We start from the raw sequence: 19,846 nt of genomic DNA, 5'->3' as shown, positions 1-19,846 counted from the left end.
TAGTGCTATTAAAAACGCTACGATATGCCCAATATTTAATAAATACACAATAAAAAAAAAAATGTGTTGTGAGAAAAAACGATTTTAGTTAAACATGTTAATAAATGCTTAGAAATATGTTTAATATTTTGCTGGGAAAGTAAATTAAAAAACTTTCAATTTAAATATATTAAATTTATTTATTGAATAGTGTATTATATTTAGCATAACGGTGTGAAATAATAGTGAAAGCGTTATCTGAAATGACATCGAAATTCATTGGAAACCAACAACTTTTGTGCCGTACATGCGACGAGCCCAAAAGTTGAAATGAGTGGACAGTCAAGGTGTCAAAGCCAAAGACAATGGAAGCATGCAGAGCAGAACACTCACATATATATATATATATATATGTATATATAAATATATATACAGAGAAATTCTCCTACAGAACATCGTGACTGCTCATCGTGCTCGTGCTTACGTCACAAATATGCGTAGGCGTCATCATCGTGCGACTGCGGCGCACCTACTGCCTCTTCCTCTACCTCCTCGTGTGCTGTCTGTCCTCTCGCGAGTGCTTGCTCATTGAAAGAGCACAAGAGTCGCCGTTGCCGTGGTCGCCGTGGTCGCCGTCGTCGCCAGTCAGACGGTAATGTCTCCATGCCGTACACTTGACGTGCTTTTCCCCAACTATGTGGAGCGCTGTTTGCTCAATGAAACTCGTAACTTCGATTTTTTGTTGTTGACGTAGTCGTCGTTGTCGTCGTCGGTTGTCGTTTATTGCGCCGACGCCTCGCCGTATCATCTGTTGTTGCCTCCCCCTTTCGTCACTCCCCCTTTGTCGAATGCCTTGACGGCCTGCCTTGCATTTTTGGCTTGTGGTAGGACAGTTTATCAGCTAAGGAACTGGGAATGGAATTGGGAGACAAGCGCTTGGCTCCTCAGCTGTTTGCTGTCTCAGCATGCTATGTTTGTAGACTTTCGGCGATGTGTAGAGTTTTGTGCAACAAATTGTGTCTTGAAGCCGGCTTTTTATTTGGTTGTTCAAATACTTGGATAGTATGGAATGGATATTGGAGAATTAACAAGTAAAATTTTTTTTATTTACTACATTTATATACAGAATTAATTAAGAGACCAAATAATGAGTTTGAATTCTATTTAAACTTATCAGAAATTTGTTTAAAGTGTGATTTTATACTAATTTTATACAAATAAGTCAAATCTCAAGACTTACATTTTTGAGAAATGAATTTTGTAGAAAAGTCGCAGACTGACGAGAAAAGCAATTTTTTAATTTATTTCTTTTATAATATATAAAGAAACAATAAATATAGCAAATAATGATCAAAATTGTATTTTATTTCGAATCAAACCAATTAAAAAAAAAATGGGTTAGTACTTTTTTTTAAGATTGCAATCTTAAATCGATTGGTTTGATTCTTGTAGATGTTATCTTAGTAAAGGCTATAAAAAATGTGTCAATTTGTATGAGATGTTTGAAGTTTCTTCTTGTTGTTAGTTTTCTACCTACTTTAAAGATGACGGTAAGAAAAAGCCAAGGACAACTAAGTTCCCAGGCCCATTCTTAGCTGAACTTCATCTGGCATAAAACTATAATATAATTTGTTCGAGCGACTCATGAAACGTAAAAGCCGCAGACATCGTGACGACAACAGCGAATTGAGAACTGAGAGCCGAGAACTATTCCCCATTACCCCAACCGCTATTTGAAGATTTTTAGATGAGCCACAAATACAATCATACATACACATACACAGAGTCAGAATCAGAATCGGTTTAGTTTCAGAATCAGCAGCAGACGATGACGATGATCTTTTGCATAGTATAAGTTTGACTACGAGAATAATCGTAGTTCTCCTTCATTCATGGTAAGCTTCGGCTCCATTCGGTACTCAAATTCAAATAGTGCCTGCAATTCATGTTCAGAGAAATAATTTTGTTGTTTTAGTTTTTACAACTATCGCAAATGTGTGGGCGTCATCGTCGTTCGAACTCAATGGTTCTAGGGGAACCAACTAGGGGAATTTACTCGTATAATTAGACTGAGGGATGCACAATACTATCCCCTGCCTATTTAGCTGAGTTCATTAGCAGGTAAAGAGCTAAGCTATAAGATTAACTGCTAAGTTTATTTTCAATTTGTACATTAATTGTATTATTAAAAAATATACTGCATTCTAAAAACTATATATGCCTTAGATTCTATAGACTTGAAGAATTAAAAAAAAAAAATAAATTAAAATGTACATTTTCTTGTAAAAAAGATTGTATTATTAGACTTCGATTACATTAGTAGTTAAGCATCTTATATATATATATATATATTAGATATTAATTTTCATTTTGTGATTGTAATTTACTTTGGTAATTTATAAATTTAGTAGTTTCTTATGGCTAAATTTATAAATAAAACCTGAATATTCGATTCTTCAATTTAGTTATTAAAATTGGCGTATTAATATGAAAATAATTAATGAAAATGAATTTGCATTAATTCTAAATATTCTTTAAAAACAATATCAAGAAACTTTGTGAAATTGCCAACTCAAGTGTTGTGAAATTCCTTAGCTCAGGCATTAACATTACTCAATATATTTTCTAAAAGGGACTTTCCCTTGACTTTCTCATCAAATTGTTTACTGAGAGAATTTTATATCGGGTTTACCCGCTGTCTTCAATTAAATGAAATCAATTAGCGAAACTTAACCGCAATCTACTCGGAAATCGGACAATAGGAGTATAAAAAGAAGAGGAAGAAGTAATAGGAAAATCCTATAACAAGCGATGTGCGAAAATTCGAACGAATTTCGCTTGCCCCTCGAAGAGAATAAAAGGACAACACATGTGGGAGATGCCGGCATAATATACTGAGAGAGAGTGCGAGGGAGAGTGTAAAATTACGCGCTCTCTCTTCTTTTTGCTTAGCTGCGCTCTCACTCACTCGCCCCCCACTTTGGATAACGGTCTCTCGCTCTTTGACAACAAAATAAAACTCTACACATGACGCAGCGACGCAACTTCGGCTGTAAATTCGGAGTCGGCTTCGGCTTTGACAATCGGTAAACGGCAATCGGCAATCGGTTACAGCTTCAGCTTTGGCTTGAAAACAAGTGGTTGAGCGTACGGTCTGCTTAGTATTGAGCGAACAAACGTAAACGTCGTGTCGTGCTCGTTGTCCGTCGATTGAGTAAACAACACACAGGAAGCAGCAGCGAAAAAAGCGACAGCCAGGAGCAGACGCAGCAGCCAGCGGCCAGAGCATCTGAAATTCGAGGCACGGGCGACAACAACAACAACAACAACAACAACAACGGGGCAGCATTTGCCCGAAACGAATGCACAACGAAACTCGCACGACGACAACGACAACGACTAGAAACGAAACTCACACAAACACACACACACATAAATATAGAGGCAGGCCATACATAAAGTTGAAATACGAAACGCCTTGAGGAGAGTCAGCAGTTAGCGTCAGCGTCAACGTCGACGTCGACGTCGCAGCTTGTGACGGCAGCGACATCGTCAAACGGCCAAGCAAAAGGCAGACAAACAGGCAGAACCTGCTGAGACGATACGACGAGTCCTTGCTCGTCGGTTCATACGTGCGGAACACTGAAAAGAACACACTATAGAAAAATACTTTTCACACCAAAAAAATTAAAAGACTCCACACAATATTAAAAAAATAATAAATAAAAGAAAAACAACAACAAGCAATCAAGTGAAATTCGTGAAAAATCTTAACAATAAAAATATATATATTAATAAAATCAAATACCAGTTTTTAAAGTGCAAACTTACTTATATTTTTCCCCGCTACAAATAAAAAATTCTTAAAAATTTTCGGAATATTTTCAAAACAGCAAAAAAAGTGTTGCAAAATTTGTGAAACAAATCATAACAAATATAAAATCTGAAACTAAAACAAAAGTGCCGCAGCTGAGACCGCTAAGCAAAAAAGTGCTAACAAGTTCCTTAAACCAAAAATAAAAACAAAAATAAAATATATACATATATACTCGTATTACAAAAGAATAATTGTTATAACTATAAAATATACAAATTATACACAACATCTTGTTTGCATTTTTATTAACACTGTGAAACATTTGCAAAATATAATAGAAAAACAGTGAAAAAAGAAAGTAGAAAAAGATAATTAAAAACATAACGTAAGGAAACGTAAAACAAGTGCAGTGCTTTGAATTTGTCCATAAATTTGGCAGCCGATTCTAACGGGAAGCTATAAACACAGCAAGCGGTCGGAAAAATAAATATTCCAGATTCCAGATTCCCAGACTCTGAAACAGCCGCAAGCGACTTCCGTGACAGCGTGAAATATAGTGTGAAGAGTGTAGCATAACGCAAGACAGAGACAGAGATAGATACCAAAAAAAAAAGCCGACGGCAGAGATTTAACATATACAAATTATATATATACTGCTCTTATATATGTATAGATATAGCAACTAGTGTGTGCGTGTGCCTGTCTAACGGTACTGTCTGTCGTCTAACGGTATTTCAAACGGTCTGCAACTCACGCTCAACAACAACAAAGGCCAACAAAGTTCAAAGTAAACAATACAGACACTTCAGCCTGAAAGTAGACAATTGATTATTGATTTTGTCTCTAAACTTCACACACACATACACACACACACACACTCCCTCACACACGCTCAAACTTGAGCTTACTAGAACTGTGCTGCAGCGTGTGAACCAGTGTTGTGCAATGCAACACAGCAGTGTTGAGCAGCGAGCATGAAGACTTAAAAGTGCTGAAAAAGAATTATATAAAAAGAACAAGTCATAGAAATAAATAAATAAAAATAAATAAATAAGTGAGCACACACTATTGTACTCGCTCGCACTTGTGATCGACACTCGTATCTTTTTCACACACTCTATCGCTCTCGCTCTCCCTCTCTCTCTCTCTCTCTCTCTCCATCTCGCTCTCATAACGACAGTCGCCATCATAAGCCGTTTAATTGAGAAAGTGCGCCAAAGCAACAAAAAGAAAATGTTCTTTTCGCTCGCTCAGACTTTGGTCTGCGTTCTGCTTATCAATGGCGGACTTTACGCTTTACACTTGAGCGGCAACGGCAACGGCGGCGAGAAGCAGACGACTAACGCTGGTGCCGCTGCTAGTGCCGCCTGGCAGCAGCAGCAGCAGCAACAACAGCAGCAGCAACAGTTGCAACTGCAGCAACAGCAGCAGCAACATCAGCATGCAGGCGGCGGACTAGCGCCACCTGGCGGCGGTGCATTGAATCATAATAATCATGCACATCGTGCGGCTGCAGCGGCTGCTTTTGAGGCAACCACAGGACGCTTGAATAAGGAAATTGCGGATATGGCGCAATTGGAACGGGAGCGTTTAATGTTGCTCGGTTTGGCCAAACAAACCGCCGAGAGTCCTGTGGCGCCATCTGGCCATCATGGTCGTCCTATCATAGCGGGACGCATACAAATGCAACCCAGCGAGGATCTGGATGTTGGCGATTATCCGGCGCTGTTGCAACAGGCGGCACGTGGCTTCATGTTTGGCAGCGTGCAGAAACAACCGCCGCCGCCGCCAATGGCCGCCGATGCGGAGGACTACGAGCAACTGCGTCAATTTGGCCGTCGCCCGGTCAAATACGATTATGGGCGTGTCGTGCAGCCGACGGAACGGGAACTGGAAGCCGAAGCTGAAGCTGAGGCATTGTATGATCACAATTTTGGTGACTTTGATGACTTTTCCGAATTGGAGGCGACTCCCGAGGAGTCGCATATGGGCGAGGATGAATTGCTACGTGAACTCGATGCCTATCAGTATCACGGGTTGGAGGAGGAGCTGCCCGAGAATCCCTATCGCACTTTGGAGCAACTGGAACAGCTGCAACACACAGCTCCGGATAACTTGCAACAGTTGTTTGAGCCGCAACAACATGATGCAACTGTGAAATCGAACTCCAATTTAAATTCGAAGTCCCATGGCAACTACAACATTCGCGTGCAACAGAAATGGGCCAGAAAACGCTCTCAAAATCAAAAGCCACAAGTCAACTTGCAACGCAACATTTTTGGCCAACACTTTAAGCAGCAACGTGGCAAACTCGCTTTGGCCAATTCAGAGGCAACGGCCAGCAAACATTTGAAAGCGTCAACCCGTTCTGGCAGCTCCAATTCAGTAAAGATGAATGAAAAGTCGAATACGAATGACAATGCGGAAGATCAGCAGAAACAGACACAAGAGGCAGCTTCATCGTCATCATCTGCAGCTGCATCATCAGCTGATGTTGCACAGCAGCAGCAGAAACAGCAAGCAACAACACAACAACAATCGCAATCTCAACAGGAGCTGAATAAAAAGGAATCGGATCAACAGTTGATGCATCCAAATCATAAGCGTTCCGGCAGCGCTGGTGGTGCAACTATTGGTGGTGCAACTGCTGGTGGCTCACTCGGTGGCTATGCATCGCCGCAAGTGTCGCACAGCGTTGCCAGCCAGCTTATGTTGCGCACGCCGCGCGGACAGCGGCAATACGATGTGCCACAAATCGGTGAGTAACGGATAAAATTAATATTTTTCTAATATCACACAGGTATCAAAAAATATGTCTTAACTATTTTATTTTAAAATAGAAAAAAGAATTAAAGACTTAAAAAAAATGCCAAAATTTAAAATAAATAAATTCAAAATAATTACTTAACACAGATCTATCGCATATTGCAACCATTGATTGGACTATTAATTTGATTTCAATCAGAATGCGTTACAATCTTACGCCCTAAATATTTAATTTTAAGAATCTACCAAATTTAAGATTGAAAAATTTTATTTAGCAATCAATGATTTATTTTTTGATGTGTTTTCAATCACAATTTATCCCAATAATACTACGAACTTTAACTTTAAAATTAAACAAATTTTAGAAAAATATACAAAAGAAAAACCCAAACTAATTATATCTTTTTATTTAGCTATCAATGTTTTGCAAGTAATTTGATTGCGATCGTCATATTAATTACACAAGTTTCAGTCTGCAATCAATTTAAACGAAATGATTGAAATCATTTTGATTGAAATCTCTAACAGCAATGATCTAAAAAAGCAGAAAAAATTAAATATTTAAGGAAAATCAAGATAGCTCTTGACTTTCCTTCCAAAGTTTTTAAGATTAAAAGTGTTTAAGCCCCTTTTGCATTATTTTTGCAACTATTACGAGTAATTTGCAATTCTTCCTAAGAGAGCTAAGAAAACCAATTAATTTACAAAATTTACTTGTTCTCATGTTAGAGACTAAATTTACACAAATGGTTATTATTATTGACATATTTTCAAATCGATTGATTTTATTTGCCTGAAATAAATAGTATCTGATTATCTGATGGATAGAAACAAAAGCTCGACTGTGAGCTACCGTATGCTTAAATTCCCTTCGTCGTTAAAATGGGGAAATTAAGCTAATCTATAAACTTCTCATAAGTTTTTCTAATGACATTCATATGTTTATGCCACCCACAATCAGAAAAATATATTTATCTAGTTCGTTCATAAGTATAAGCATATTGTAGTTTGTTTTCTTCATTTATGATGGCCAAACTTAACCCTGACGTGTTTACGTACTTATTTCTGTTACAATTCCCTTGATACAGTTATTAGTATTTTTGGACTTGTATTTTTATTGGGTCGAGCCCTTTCTATTAACCCCCTAAGAGGTAGAAAATAATCGCTCTATTTGCGCTCTATTTATATAACAACATTTGTATTATCGTTTTGTTTTTTTGTAGAAATAAGTGGGGTATATTTGTTATATTTGGATGACCCACGGAATTGTCTGCTGCTTGCATAATTCATAGTTCAAAGTCTTCAAAGTTTGTTTGGCAACAATTGCAGTGGGTTGGAAATTTAATCCTTTTAGCCAGGACAGTGGGGCTAACGTCGGGTCATCAATCAACAATTAGCCATCATTTAATAGATTGTCAGTAAATCATTTGTCAACAGCACGGACAAAGTTTTTGCGGATCAGAATCGAGAGTAATAGAGATTACATATGTTGTGAGAAATGTTGCCCCCTTTATAATTTGTGCTTCAAGTATTTGGCCAAAATTTTGAAACTTTCGGCCATTGCATTTAACAAATTAGTCGCATTTTCTGTTAGCTATTTTGGGCCAATTTTCATTGTGCAAGTACAAGTCTGGTAACTTTGTTCTATCTCCGAGTCTGTTAATCACTTGGTTCGCTGGCTTTTCTGGCATTTCAGCCTTTGCTAAATTACTTTTTAACAAGTTTTGATGGTCGCCATGAATACAGAATGTTAGCCGAGTTAATTGTAACTCTAACTGGCTTGTGGAACTTGGCCAACATCAAATTCCTATCTTCGTATGCCATGATATCAATTTTAATTTTTAATTATCACTTTCAAGTTTCGTGACATAATTTTTATGGCCATGAGCTAAATGCCCAGCCATTGTGAGAGTCTCTACAACAAAATGGAGATGGACAGATATAGATAGAGAAAGAGAGAGAGAGAGAGAGAGAGAGAGAGAGAGAGAGAGAGAGAGAGAGAGAGAGCGTGTCATTGAACTAATAAAACTGAGCACAATTTTTGAAAATTGTACACTTATTTGTGGGCGTCGCGATGTATTAATAACGAGTTAGAAAAGTGTTTATTTTTTTAAGTATACGACTTTGCTTATGCATTTTTTAAGTAGTTATTACACTTGCTGTACTTTACAAAAATTATTAAAATGGTATTCTATAGATGAATTCTATAACCGAAATTAACCGTTTCAGTTTGAGTACCGGAACCGGATCCATACCCAAAAATCTATTTTGGTTAAGAACCGAAAACAGAATCGTTTTTACACTTTTCCAAAATTATTTGTTGTTTTCGGTATGTATTGATTTTGCTTTCTTTTAAGAAATAGCTTAATATTTAAGTTAGGCTTATCTCTATCAAATACATACATTTTAATGCACAAATCTGTGAATATATTTTATATATAACAGGGAGAAAGAGGCATCTGCGACTCTTCAAAATATATATATTCTTGATCAGCGACAACAGCCTAGTCGATAAAGCCTTCGTGTGAGCGCCTAGATCTCTGAGACCAGTTATGCAGTTATGCCGAATTAATGTTTTCAAAGTAATACAAGTAATTTCTTTAAAGTACTCTTATATATATTGAAATAAGTAACGGGTATTCTATTCGGAAAAGATATTTGTTTCTGGTTGATTCCGTATTTTTAATACTAACTTGACATAATTGAAGCACTGTGATGTTAAAGGGAAAAGTTTTTGAGACATTATCCATGTTTTTAGTATTCAGAAACTCATAATTAATATTTAATTCATATTGTTATATTTAGTTTCAATATTTGGAAAACATTAATTTATGTTGTTAAACTCTTTGTAAACTTTTTAACTATCAAAAGTTTAGTAAGTTTGACTATAATTTACAAATAAAATAAATTTTGTAATATAGAAATTACCACAACGAAATCTAATCAAAGTTAATCAATATAATAATAGTAAAATTCATTAAATTTAGTTGATAATTTATTTATATTATAAAAATATTATTTTTTAAATTCCTCTTTTTCGAAATATTTAAATTGAAAATTACTTTATTTTTTTAATTCGCTTATATTATATGTTATACGTTATTTATTTTATATGTTATTTAATATTAAAGAAAATCTCTTTTATTATATTATTCTCGTGATATAATTAAATTACACACTGTCAATAAAATTTGTTTATTTTCAAACCTTATCTATTTATACACGATAAGTTATCGAACATTCATGTAAATGAAAAGTTGTTTCTATATTTAGCAACAGCTTAAGGGCAAGTAAAATTAGCCAATTACTTTTAATTGAACTGTTATGACGCTTGTGGATATTGGCAGACACCCTTTTGATTAAATTAAATGAAGAAAGTTATTGTATATTTTATGAGAATGGAATTCACAAGAAAAATCAACAGGAAATTTCGGCATTGTTATAGTAAAACGCAAATTCAATAAGACAATCAATGATTTTTAATTTTATGCGCATGTTTGCGCAATTTCTTGTTATTGTTGCTGTTGTTGTTATTGCAATTTTCACTGGAGGTTTTCATTGGAATTTTCTTGTGTGTACGCACAGTGTAGGTGGTATGGGATGGTGTGGTGGGGGGATGTGTGTTAAGTAGAGCATTGACAAGGACTACACTGGGAACATATATTATTTGAATATATCCATATGTATGTTGCGAAATTTATAATTGTATATTGTGTATGTGTGTGTGTGTGTGTGTCTGTGTGTATGTTTGTGTATTGACGACGCAATAACGTCATCAACTGTCAACGCGGCGTCGTTTCACACTTTGCACTAGTTGGGAAAATTACAATTGTTATTTCAAGTGTTTACATTGAAATTGATCACACACACACACACGCACACACACTATGTGTGCACACACAGACTCACACAGTAAGACATGTGGCATGTTGGCTACCGTAGCGCGTCATTTGCCTGGCGGGAAGTGTCCCCGACGACGACGACGACGACGTCGTCTGACGCCTGTCGTTGCGGTGTGAACTCAAGCTGCAGGAGTTCCGTGTGTGTCCGCGTGTAAGTCCTGTGTGACTCTGACCAATGTCAGTGGCTGATGTCCTGCGTGCAACTCTCCCTGCGTGTGTGTGGGAAAGTGCTTGCAACAAAGACAGCTTCCTCATTGCCGCATTATCATTTTTTCCATGAAAAACTCTTCGGCATTTATTTGATGGTCTCTTTTTTATATCATTACAACACTTATACAAACACAAACACACGCAAACATATGCACTCTAACTATTTATGAGGCTTGTTACTATATCGTTGGTTAGGGTATTCTTATAATTTAGTTCATATCGATCATAATATTTTAGAGTAAAAACCTTTGTTGTTTTCTTGAGATATCTAAATCAATCTTACAGACTTTGCATTTGGTATTGTTTTCTACGTTTTAAATTAGGTTAAAATCGCACTACTGTATCATATAGCTGCTATAGAAACTATCAGTTGAAAATTATGATTCAATTACAACTATGTTATTGTATTTTTATTATGGTCGCAAACATTCTAACAAAATTTGGTTGAAATTGAATCACTATATCATATAGCTACCATAGGAACAACCGCTCAAAAATCAATCATTAGTATGAAAAACTTTCGTATTTTTTAAGAGATTTTAGTATATCCTAGATATATTATATTATATTATATTACTTAGTATGGTCTATTGCTGTCATAGAAGCAATCGCTTTACCTTCAGTATAACAATATTTGTTGTATTTTTTAGGGATCAAAACCAGATTGACTAAAATCTGATTACTATATCATATAGGAACAATTGCTGGATAATTAAATTCTTGGCTGTGAAAGGGTATCAAATCTTTGGCATGCCGTTGATAAACTATCGTTCTTGTTTTCCCACTAATTTAGTAACAGCACCCCAGGGGGTGACTGCCTGCCTGACGACCATCAGCTCGTGTCCCTGCCCCTTCCTCTGTCCCTGCCCTTTCCCATTGCCGCTGGCCGGACAGGCCACAGACACAACACTCATTTATATAGCCACAGTTTGACATGTCCTTGCTATCTCTTTCTTTCTGTGTGTGTGTGTGTGTGTGTGTGTGTGCGCACGCCTTTGGTTTTCACTTTTGTTGATTTAATTTGTAATTCGAGTAACAACTTCGAGTGGCCATCTACTCGTACTTTCCCTTCCCTTCTGGGTACAGTGACGCGCCCCTTTCCCATTGTCTGTTAAATATTACGCAAATTAGTTGGAACGTTATTGGAGCTCTGTGTGTGAATGTGAGTGTGAATCTGAGTGTGTGTGTGTGTGTTTGTGTGTGTGTGAGTGTGAATGGTGTGTGGCATTCGTCAGCGGTATCCTTTCATGTACGTGGGCTGCTGCAGCCGCGCTGTCTGTGTCCTGTGGTAAATTTCTCAAGACACGACAGCAAGACAACAATCCAGGACATTGACGACAGGCTGTCTGCTGCTTGCAGGTCTCACTATAAGTATGTATGTGTGTGTTTGTGTGTTTAGTAAAATGTCTCAATAATGCTAAGTCGGGTATTTGACACACTCGAATTGCTCTGTAGATCAGATAAACTCATTTTATTTATGAAAGTTTATTTGATATATGAAAGCAATTCTACTTATAAATATAAGCTATAATCTATATTAAATGAATTTTCATTATTTTGCTCAAAGAGGAGATACATGAAAATAACAACTTTATATATATAATTGATATTAAATATATATATCTAGCACTTCCGAAAAAATAAGTACAAAAAAAAAAAGTACAATTTCTATGGCCGCATTAAGGATTTAACAAAGAATTTGTTTAAAATAAATACAATACCAAATGACAAAAATGGAGATAGTGAAAATAAAATCAAATTTAAAAATCATGAAGAATCTACAAATAATAAATTCAAGTATTTCTATATTCATAAATTTTACTGTTTTTCCTCTTTTTATGGGCATGTCCTTTGTTCCTGTCCCTTGACCTACAAACAAATATATGTATACTTTATTTCTAATTTGACTGCTAGGCTCATTTTTTATTTTTGTTGGGACTGTGCTTGTTGTTGTCCACAAAAAAAGGACACACTTGACATTGTGGACATCAGTGGTTCAGGACATGAAACAGTTGCTTCCTTTTTAGTAACAAGGCCAACCAAAAAAAAATAAAATAAATCCCACACAAAATGACAGAATGTTCTTTTCTTGGTCGGTCATTGTTAGTGTTATTGTTGGTGGTGTATCTGTTTTATTCGTTTTTCATTGTTAGTGTTCTGTCAGTGTCCTGAACGCATTCTTCCTTTTGCGGCAGTTCCAGCTAATTAGCCGCAACTCAATTTGCATAAGCAAATGCGAGGCGTTTGCATTTTGGGTGAAAGTAAATGAACTGTAAGCGACGGCATCACCCACGTCTCACGCCCACACGCCCACACACCCACAAAGTGTGTGTGTCTCTATGTTTGTGAGTGAGCTCATGTGTGTGTGACAGGATGCTACGCGCCAGGCAAGCAAATTTGTTAATGAACAAGTGAAAACAACCAAAATTTCAATTCAATTTGCACGACTTTGGCATACGCTACTTAAGGACATTCAATACTAATTAAAGCAGCTTATTTAAAGGATTTTTATCATACCACGTTTTAAGTCGCATTTTATAAATAAACATTTTTGTATGTATATTTATTTGATCAATTAAATTAGTTTTTTTTTGTCCTGGATTCGATTTAATATATTTTAAAGAAAATTTTCTAATATGTTTACTAAATAAATATTTTACATATTTATTTTATTTGTTTGCTGAGCTGATAATAAATTTCTCATAAATTAATTGTAGTATATAGATTTCATTTACATTTAAAGTATTTTTTAATTAATTTTAAAGATGTATATTTTTTTTATTTTATATTTCGGCAAAGCTAACAATAAATTTCTTATAAATATAATTTATTCATATTTAATTTTTAAGTTTATTTTGTATGCCCTTTTTTGAATTTATTTAAGCTTGGTACATAGAATTTAGTAATACAATGAGAATTAATATTTTTTTTATTTAAGCATTAAGGCGGTTTTATTTTAGAAGGTTATTTTAGCCTTTATTACAGGGTATCTTGCAGTTTCTGAATTTATTTTTCAGCGATTCTTTGTTTTATTTTTGCAAGTCTGACAACAAATTAGCCTTTTGACTCAACGCAGAGCCAAAAATAAACAGACAACGTGCAGAAATTAGGCTGAAAAGCACAAAAACACACACAAATACACATATAGAGAGAGAATAAGTGAGTGAGAGATTTAGTCGTGCATGTATGCAAGTACAAATCAATAAACAATGACATCATCATCATGAAGAGAATGGCAGCATCCGCCTGTCAGATTTTAAAGCATACACACAGGCGCCCGGCCGCTTGCATATATAATTATGGCGTCGACGACGAAACTGAGAGAAAATATTTACATTAGCGTAAGCACAAGACCCTCTAGAGGGCGTAAGGGGTGCAGAGAGGGGGCCATTGAGCAGGCCAATTGTATGTGAGAGTGTGTGTGTGCGTGTTGGTGTGCCATTCAGCCAGTTTGACGACAGCAGCAGCCAAAGCTGACTACCAATTTATATATGCTTTTTCTGCTTTTTTCTAGTATTTTTTTTCGGTCAGCGCTTGCGTCACAGAAGCTAAAGCGTCTAGGAAACTAGGAGTGATATATACCAAAAGTGGCAGATGAGCTCGTTATATGTATACATATATGTGTGTGTGTGAGCAATTGAATTGCTGCTTAGTTTTGCTTTTAATGTGCGAGACTGGGATTTTTATATACTACGCGTAGTTGCTGTTGTTAAAGGATTCCGAAAGGTTGATAAACAAATGTATAATGCATATTAATGAGACTTTTGCTCATGATGAACTTAATTAAGTGAGCTATAAAATAGTGTGCTAGAGCGGAAGAGGTAGGTAGTGAGATAAAAGAAAATTATTGGACACAAGAGAGCAATTAACAATCGAATAAGTATGAACATAGCAATTATATATAGCATGATTCATTCAGATTAATTTTTTTTAAATGAATAAATAAGTTTTATGACCCCAAGAAAAAAATCTGATATTTATATTTAAAGTTAAAACTATATAAACACACTCTTTAAATACAAATAATAGACAATACTGTAATATTTCTATGTTAAAACTTTACATTTTTTTTTTTAAATCTTGTACAATTTTTTTTTGCTACTGTTTTTTATTTTTGGAGATAGTTTGAGAATATTAAAAGTTCTTTACATCTTCAAAAATTTTTATAAACATGTTCTAAGCAAATTCGCTTTTAAATCAAATCAAATTAAAATAGTTTTCTAGTTATACATTTATATTTTTTTGATTTTAGAAAAAGACTTTTTTTGAGCAGTATTTCTAGGTTTCTTTTACTTAAGAATTCTGACAAATTTTGTTGGCCCAGACAAGCTGGTATTTATTTTAACAATAATTATAGGTTATTTCGACATAAAATTTAATTTTAAGTGTTTTATTTAAAATTATTAAAACAGGGTCTAAAGGAATAGCCCACTATAACTAGATATATACTCGCTAAAGACTCTTAGCCACCCAAAAACTCTGCGCTTATAAATGTAGCTGAGTAATTGTGTGAGTATATATATGTGTGTGTGTGTGTGTGTGCGTGTGTGTATGTGTGTATGAGTAAGCAGAACGTTCGCTCTCTTCCATTGTGTGTGTAAGTTTTTTAGTCAATGAAGCGTCAAGGACTTTTGCTTATGATATATTTACCAGAGATCCACACAAGTAACGAGACTGCCACCTCAAAGATGATGCAATGCACTATGGTCCGGATGACGATTATTTTGGAAAAAAGTCGTTTCTTAAAGTTGTTCAAATTACCGTTTTTTTTATGGCAATGCATTCAAAATACTTCCACCTCAAATGTTGCATAACCAAAATGTTCAAATTTTCCTACACTGTTTAGCAATCAGCTGTGAAACAGAGTTGATTTGAGCGAAGTGCACATGAAACTCTTATTGCAATTTTGTAGGTAAAATTTAATTACTCGGTGGCACTAGCTAAAAAGCTTTTTTAAAAAAATTTATCATGGATTATATTCATTATGGCTTGTACTTTGTGTTTATTAATCTCCATTGTTAAAAATCAAAGTGCAATGTATAGTTTCTTGTCATTTAAAAAATTGACTTGCTAAAAATTTTATTCGATGAAATTTTAACTTTGAAATGCCGTAACTAATTTTGCTAGCATATGCTAGCAATGCGACTATATGCATTTTGTAGAGAAATCAATTCTGAATTTGTACTATTAAGCTCAAGTTGCGCAATTTTGCGCATTTTTCACAATTTCACTTTATTTCAGCTAACCTCACGTTATAAAATGCGTATTCGTTTAAAGTGTGCCGACAACACATGAGGCAAAATGACCAAAATTATGATTTTTTGGCTTATTTTATTGCGCGCATTGGCGAAAATTACAAAAACTCGTGTTTACGTATTGAATAAATGATAAATCTTTACAATCGACAAAAAATAGAAATTTCTTGTTTCATACAAAAAGTCAGTTCACGACCGATTTTAATAATTTGAACAAAATGATATTATAAATGATAGTATTCCGATCTTGATATATGTTGGTCAGAATGTCAGTAGCATAATATCACTTATATACGATGAGTTTGGTCAGATATTTTGGAAAAAACAGCGTTTTTATAAAAAAAGTGACTTTTCGACTGATATTTCCTATTATTTCTATATGATATAGTTGTCCGATTTGGATGAAATTTTGCCAACACGTTACGGGCATAGTAACATGCCTAACCTGTAAGTTTGGTCCTGATAGCTTGAAAAACAAAAAATTTACATATCGCAGAATCCGAAATAAAGGCGGGACCACGCCCACTTTTCTAGGCCATTTGCGTATTTATATCATAGGCCCAATGCAAAAGACTAGACAGAAAAAACTTTATTCGTTCTCGAGTTATTAATTTATTCCTAAAAAATCGTCATCCGGACCATAGTGCAATGCGAGGTAGACACACAAACCGACACACACAAATATATATACAAAATAAAAGTAAGCATAGCATACTTTTAGGCCACGGACGTGTAAGTGTGCAAGTGTGTGTGTGGTTGCCGCAACGTCGTGCCTAATGAGTTGTGAGCTGACGCGGAATTTATGAATGAACTGCCTGCAGAATGAGATAGCAAATGAAAGAGAAACAGCAACAGAAAGAGAGAGAGAGGAAGTGAGGAAGAGAGCTACTACTTAACTGAGTTCAAGTCACTTCATCATGGACCCTACACAGCCCCCTACTACCCCCCCTATTCGCCCACATTGTAGTCATCGTCTTGGCCCTTTCAGTTGGAAGCATTGTTTTAGCTCAAAGTGCGCGTAAAATTAGCTAAGTAGCATGAATTTTGCATATATTTTGAGCTAAGCAAATATTACACAAGCAACAACAACAACAACTAAAACAACAACAGCAAACAGTGACTGTGAAAATACTCGTACACACACACATAAATAATGGGTTATTTATTGGCTGGTTGCTTTTACCTCCCATGGTAATTGGCATGCAAAGTAAGCTGTAAAATTGTCTGACTTATGGCCTGATAAATGACTTGTCCCCAACACACACACACACACACACTAATTTGGCTGAAAACATTTGGGACATGGCTTAAAATGACTTCCGTCCAAAGGATTTTACTCTTCTTAACTGACATTTTAGCTTTGGGCCACATTAAGTATGCAAATAGTTAACGTTGTCTGACCAAAAATAGCCCGAGCTTAAAATTAGCATTCAGTTGATATTGAAACCAAATTTAATGTGCTCTAAATCAATAATATAAAAAGCGATTGCTTTTCTTGGAATTTGACTAAAAATTTTAAACATTTTTCTGCTGAAATAATTCGACAAATAATTTTTTGATTGACAATATTCGATTGGAATTTCCAATGTCACAAAAATTAAATGCAATTTTCTTTTTATGCGATTGGTTACAGTTGAATGACTGTGCAACAGACAGTGGAAAATTTAAACTTTTGAAAAAAATTTGAAGAAAAAGCCAATAGCATTTTTATACCCGTTACTTAAAAAATAAGTAAAAGGGTATATTGGGCTCGTTAAAATGTATGTAACAGGGAAAAGGAGGCATCTCCGACCCCATATTCTTCATCAGCATTAACAGCCGAGTCGATATAGCCATGTGTGTCTGTCCGTCCGTAAGAACAAATGAACGATTTAATGTTTTCAAAGTAATACAATTAATTTCTTTAAAGTATTTGTATATATATTGAAATAAGTAATGGGTATCCTATGGTCGGTATCTCGACTATAGCGTTTCTCACTTGTTTTTATTTTATTCGTTGTTAAGTGAGCAGATAAAACGTAATTCGAGTTTTTCAGATATACTTGTGAAAATTTGTTTATGTTTTTGTTTGTTAAAAATTTTTTTTTTATTTTTGCATAAAAGCACTGTTGCATTAAGATTTATTAGGCCAACATTATTTCCAGCCTTGTTTACAATGAGGTTAATCACAATTAAGCTTGCCCAAATTTCCAGTGAAACCAATTCCCAAATTACATTCACGATCTTTTGGTGGCCATTAATTGTAATTGGACAATGGCGTGACATAAAATAGAGCTTACAGTTCAATTTAATTAAACAAATACATTTATTTGCATATTTGTTTCGGTGATTTAATTGAGTCGCCATAGTGTTCACGTATTTAATATGCTTCATTTTTATCACGTCCTATACAACATACACGTGTCACGACACAAACATCAAATGACAACAACATATAAGTAATCAACAAAAACAACAACAAGAAAAAGTAGGAAAAGTTCTGCGTAGGCGCCCACGCGCCATTTTGAATTGAATGGTAGAAGAACAACCCAACACGTCGTTGGTCAATATGAGTATAAAAAACAAGTTTATACTGGCTATTACGAGTATTTTATTATTTATGCGTTTTATAATCAAGTCTGTATTAGAATTATTGTGCTATCCCTTAGCAAAATTCAATAACATGGCACACTTTTAAATATACTTGTATTCAAACAAAATTATATTACAAATTGTCCAAGGATTACAAATAAATTAAATTAAACGACATTATATTATAATCTAATAAAACTTAATAAATATTTATATGGCAATTAATTGGGCAATGTTGATGATAATTATCAGATTTTAATCATAAATATATTAGTATATGGTTAATTATATAAATAAAAAATATGCAAATACTTTATTTATCATATTAAAAGTGTCAATAAATAAAATTGCAGTTAAATTATAATCAAATATAAAATTAATCGGCTGTAAGGCTGTTAATTAAAGAAAGTGAAAATAATTTTATTACGAAGATAATAAAAGGGAATCTTTGTCCACTTTAACAAAAGAGTCTGACACGTCACAACATTTGCGTTTGTCCTTGAACCTGTCGCTGGCATTATAAAAAAAAAAGAATACAATAAAAATCGAAATGAAAGTATGAGTATCTACGAGAAGTATTTATTGGTTAGCCCCAAAAACAGTTAGTTGGATATAAATCTAGGCGCTGACAAGGCTCAAGTGCGCAGACACAAATGGCATACGGTTTGGTTTTTCGATTGGGGTTTTTCTCTCTCTCTTTTATTATTTGTTTTTTTTGGGTATGACGTTGTGCGTCATGTGCTATGAAAATCAAACGTAAAAATATCATAGAAACAGTTAAAAGCGATATATATATATATATATATATATATATATATATATATATATACAGACATTGGAGTTACTTTGATTCCATTGGGCGGAAGTCAAAACTGGAGCAGTCGAACAAAGTGTGAGTGTGTGTGCGAGTATTTTTAGTTGACACTGTGGCTGAGTGCACAGTCATGCTAATGCAAATTATAGCCTATAAACAAGGGGGCTCCGCCCCCTGCTCGCTTCGCTCGCCTACCCCCAGCTCGCTTCGCTCGCGGTGAGGTGCGGCTACAGTCGAGCACGCTCGACAGTAGGATACCCTGAGCCCATGTACTCTTTTATAAAAGTTGATTGTTGCCCATTTTCAATTGGCTCAGGGTATCAAAAATTACACACGCGAAACTATGAACAACTTTCGGTTTTCTGAAGTCACTGTGCTTATCACTGCAGACTACGTTATTAATGCCTCACTGAACTAATACATCACTCGATTACGATTACGACTTGCGATTTACCAATTTATCAATTTCTAATTAATTTTAAATAAGTTTAATATAATAAACTTTAATATAATAAACTTGTTTAAAATTAAT

General features: G+C 35.0%; 1 protein-coding gene across 1 annotated transcript in view; it reads left to right on the top strand.

Annotated features, from left to right (window-relative positions):
* The first annotated feature begins 5,029 nt into the window (after positions 1-5,029).
* LOC117783841 (putative uncharacterized protein DDB_G0271606) overlaps positions 5,030-19,846 on the top strand; it is a 43,743-nt gene continuing 28,926 nt past the window's right edge. The window contains exons 1-2 of the mRNA XM_034621392.1: positions 5,030-6,181; positions 6,230-6,554. Coding sequence (XP_034477283.1) covers positions 5,030-6,181; positions 6,230-6,554 — 1,477 coding nt within the window. The remainder of the gene's footprint in view (positions 6,182-6,229; positions 6,555-19,846) is intronic.

This window comes from Drosophila innubila, assembly GCF_004354385.1.
Source record: "Drosophila innubila isolate TH190305 chromosome 2R unlocalized genomic scaffold, UK_Dinn_1.0 1_C_2R, whole genome shotgun sequence".
In the NCBI taxonomy this organism is placed as follows: Eukaryota; Metazoa; Arthropoda; class Insecta; order Diptera; family Drosophilidae; genus Drosophila; species Drosophila innubila.
The sequence above is the reverse complement of the archived record's forward strand: the minus strand, read 5'-3'. Positions and strand labels throughout refer to the sequence as shown.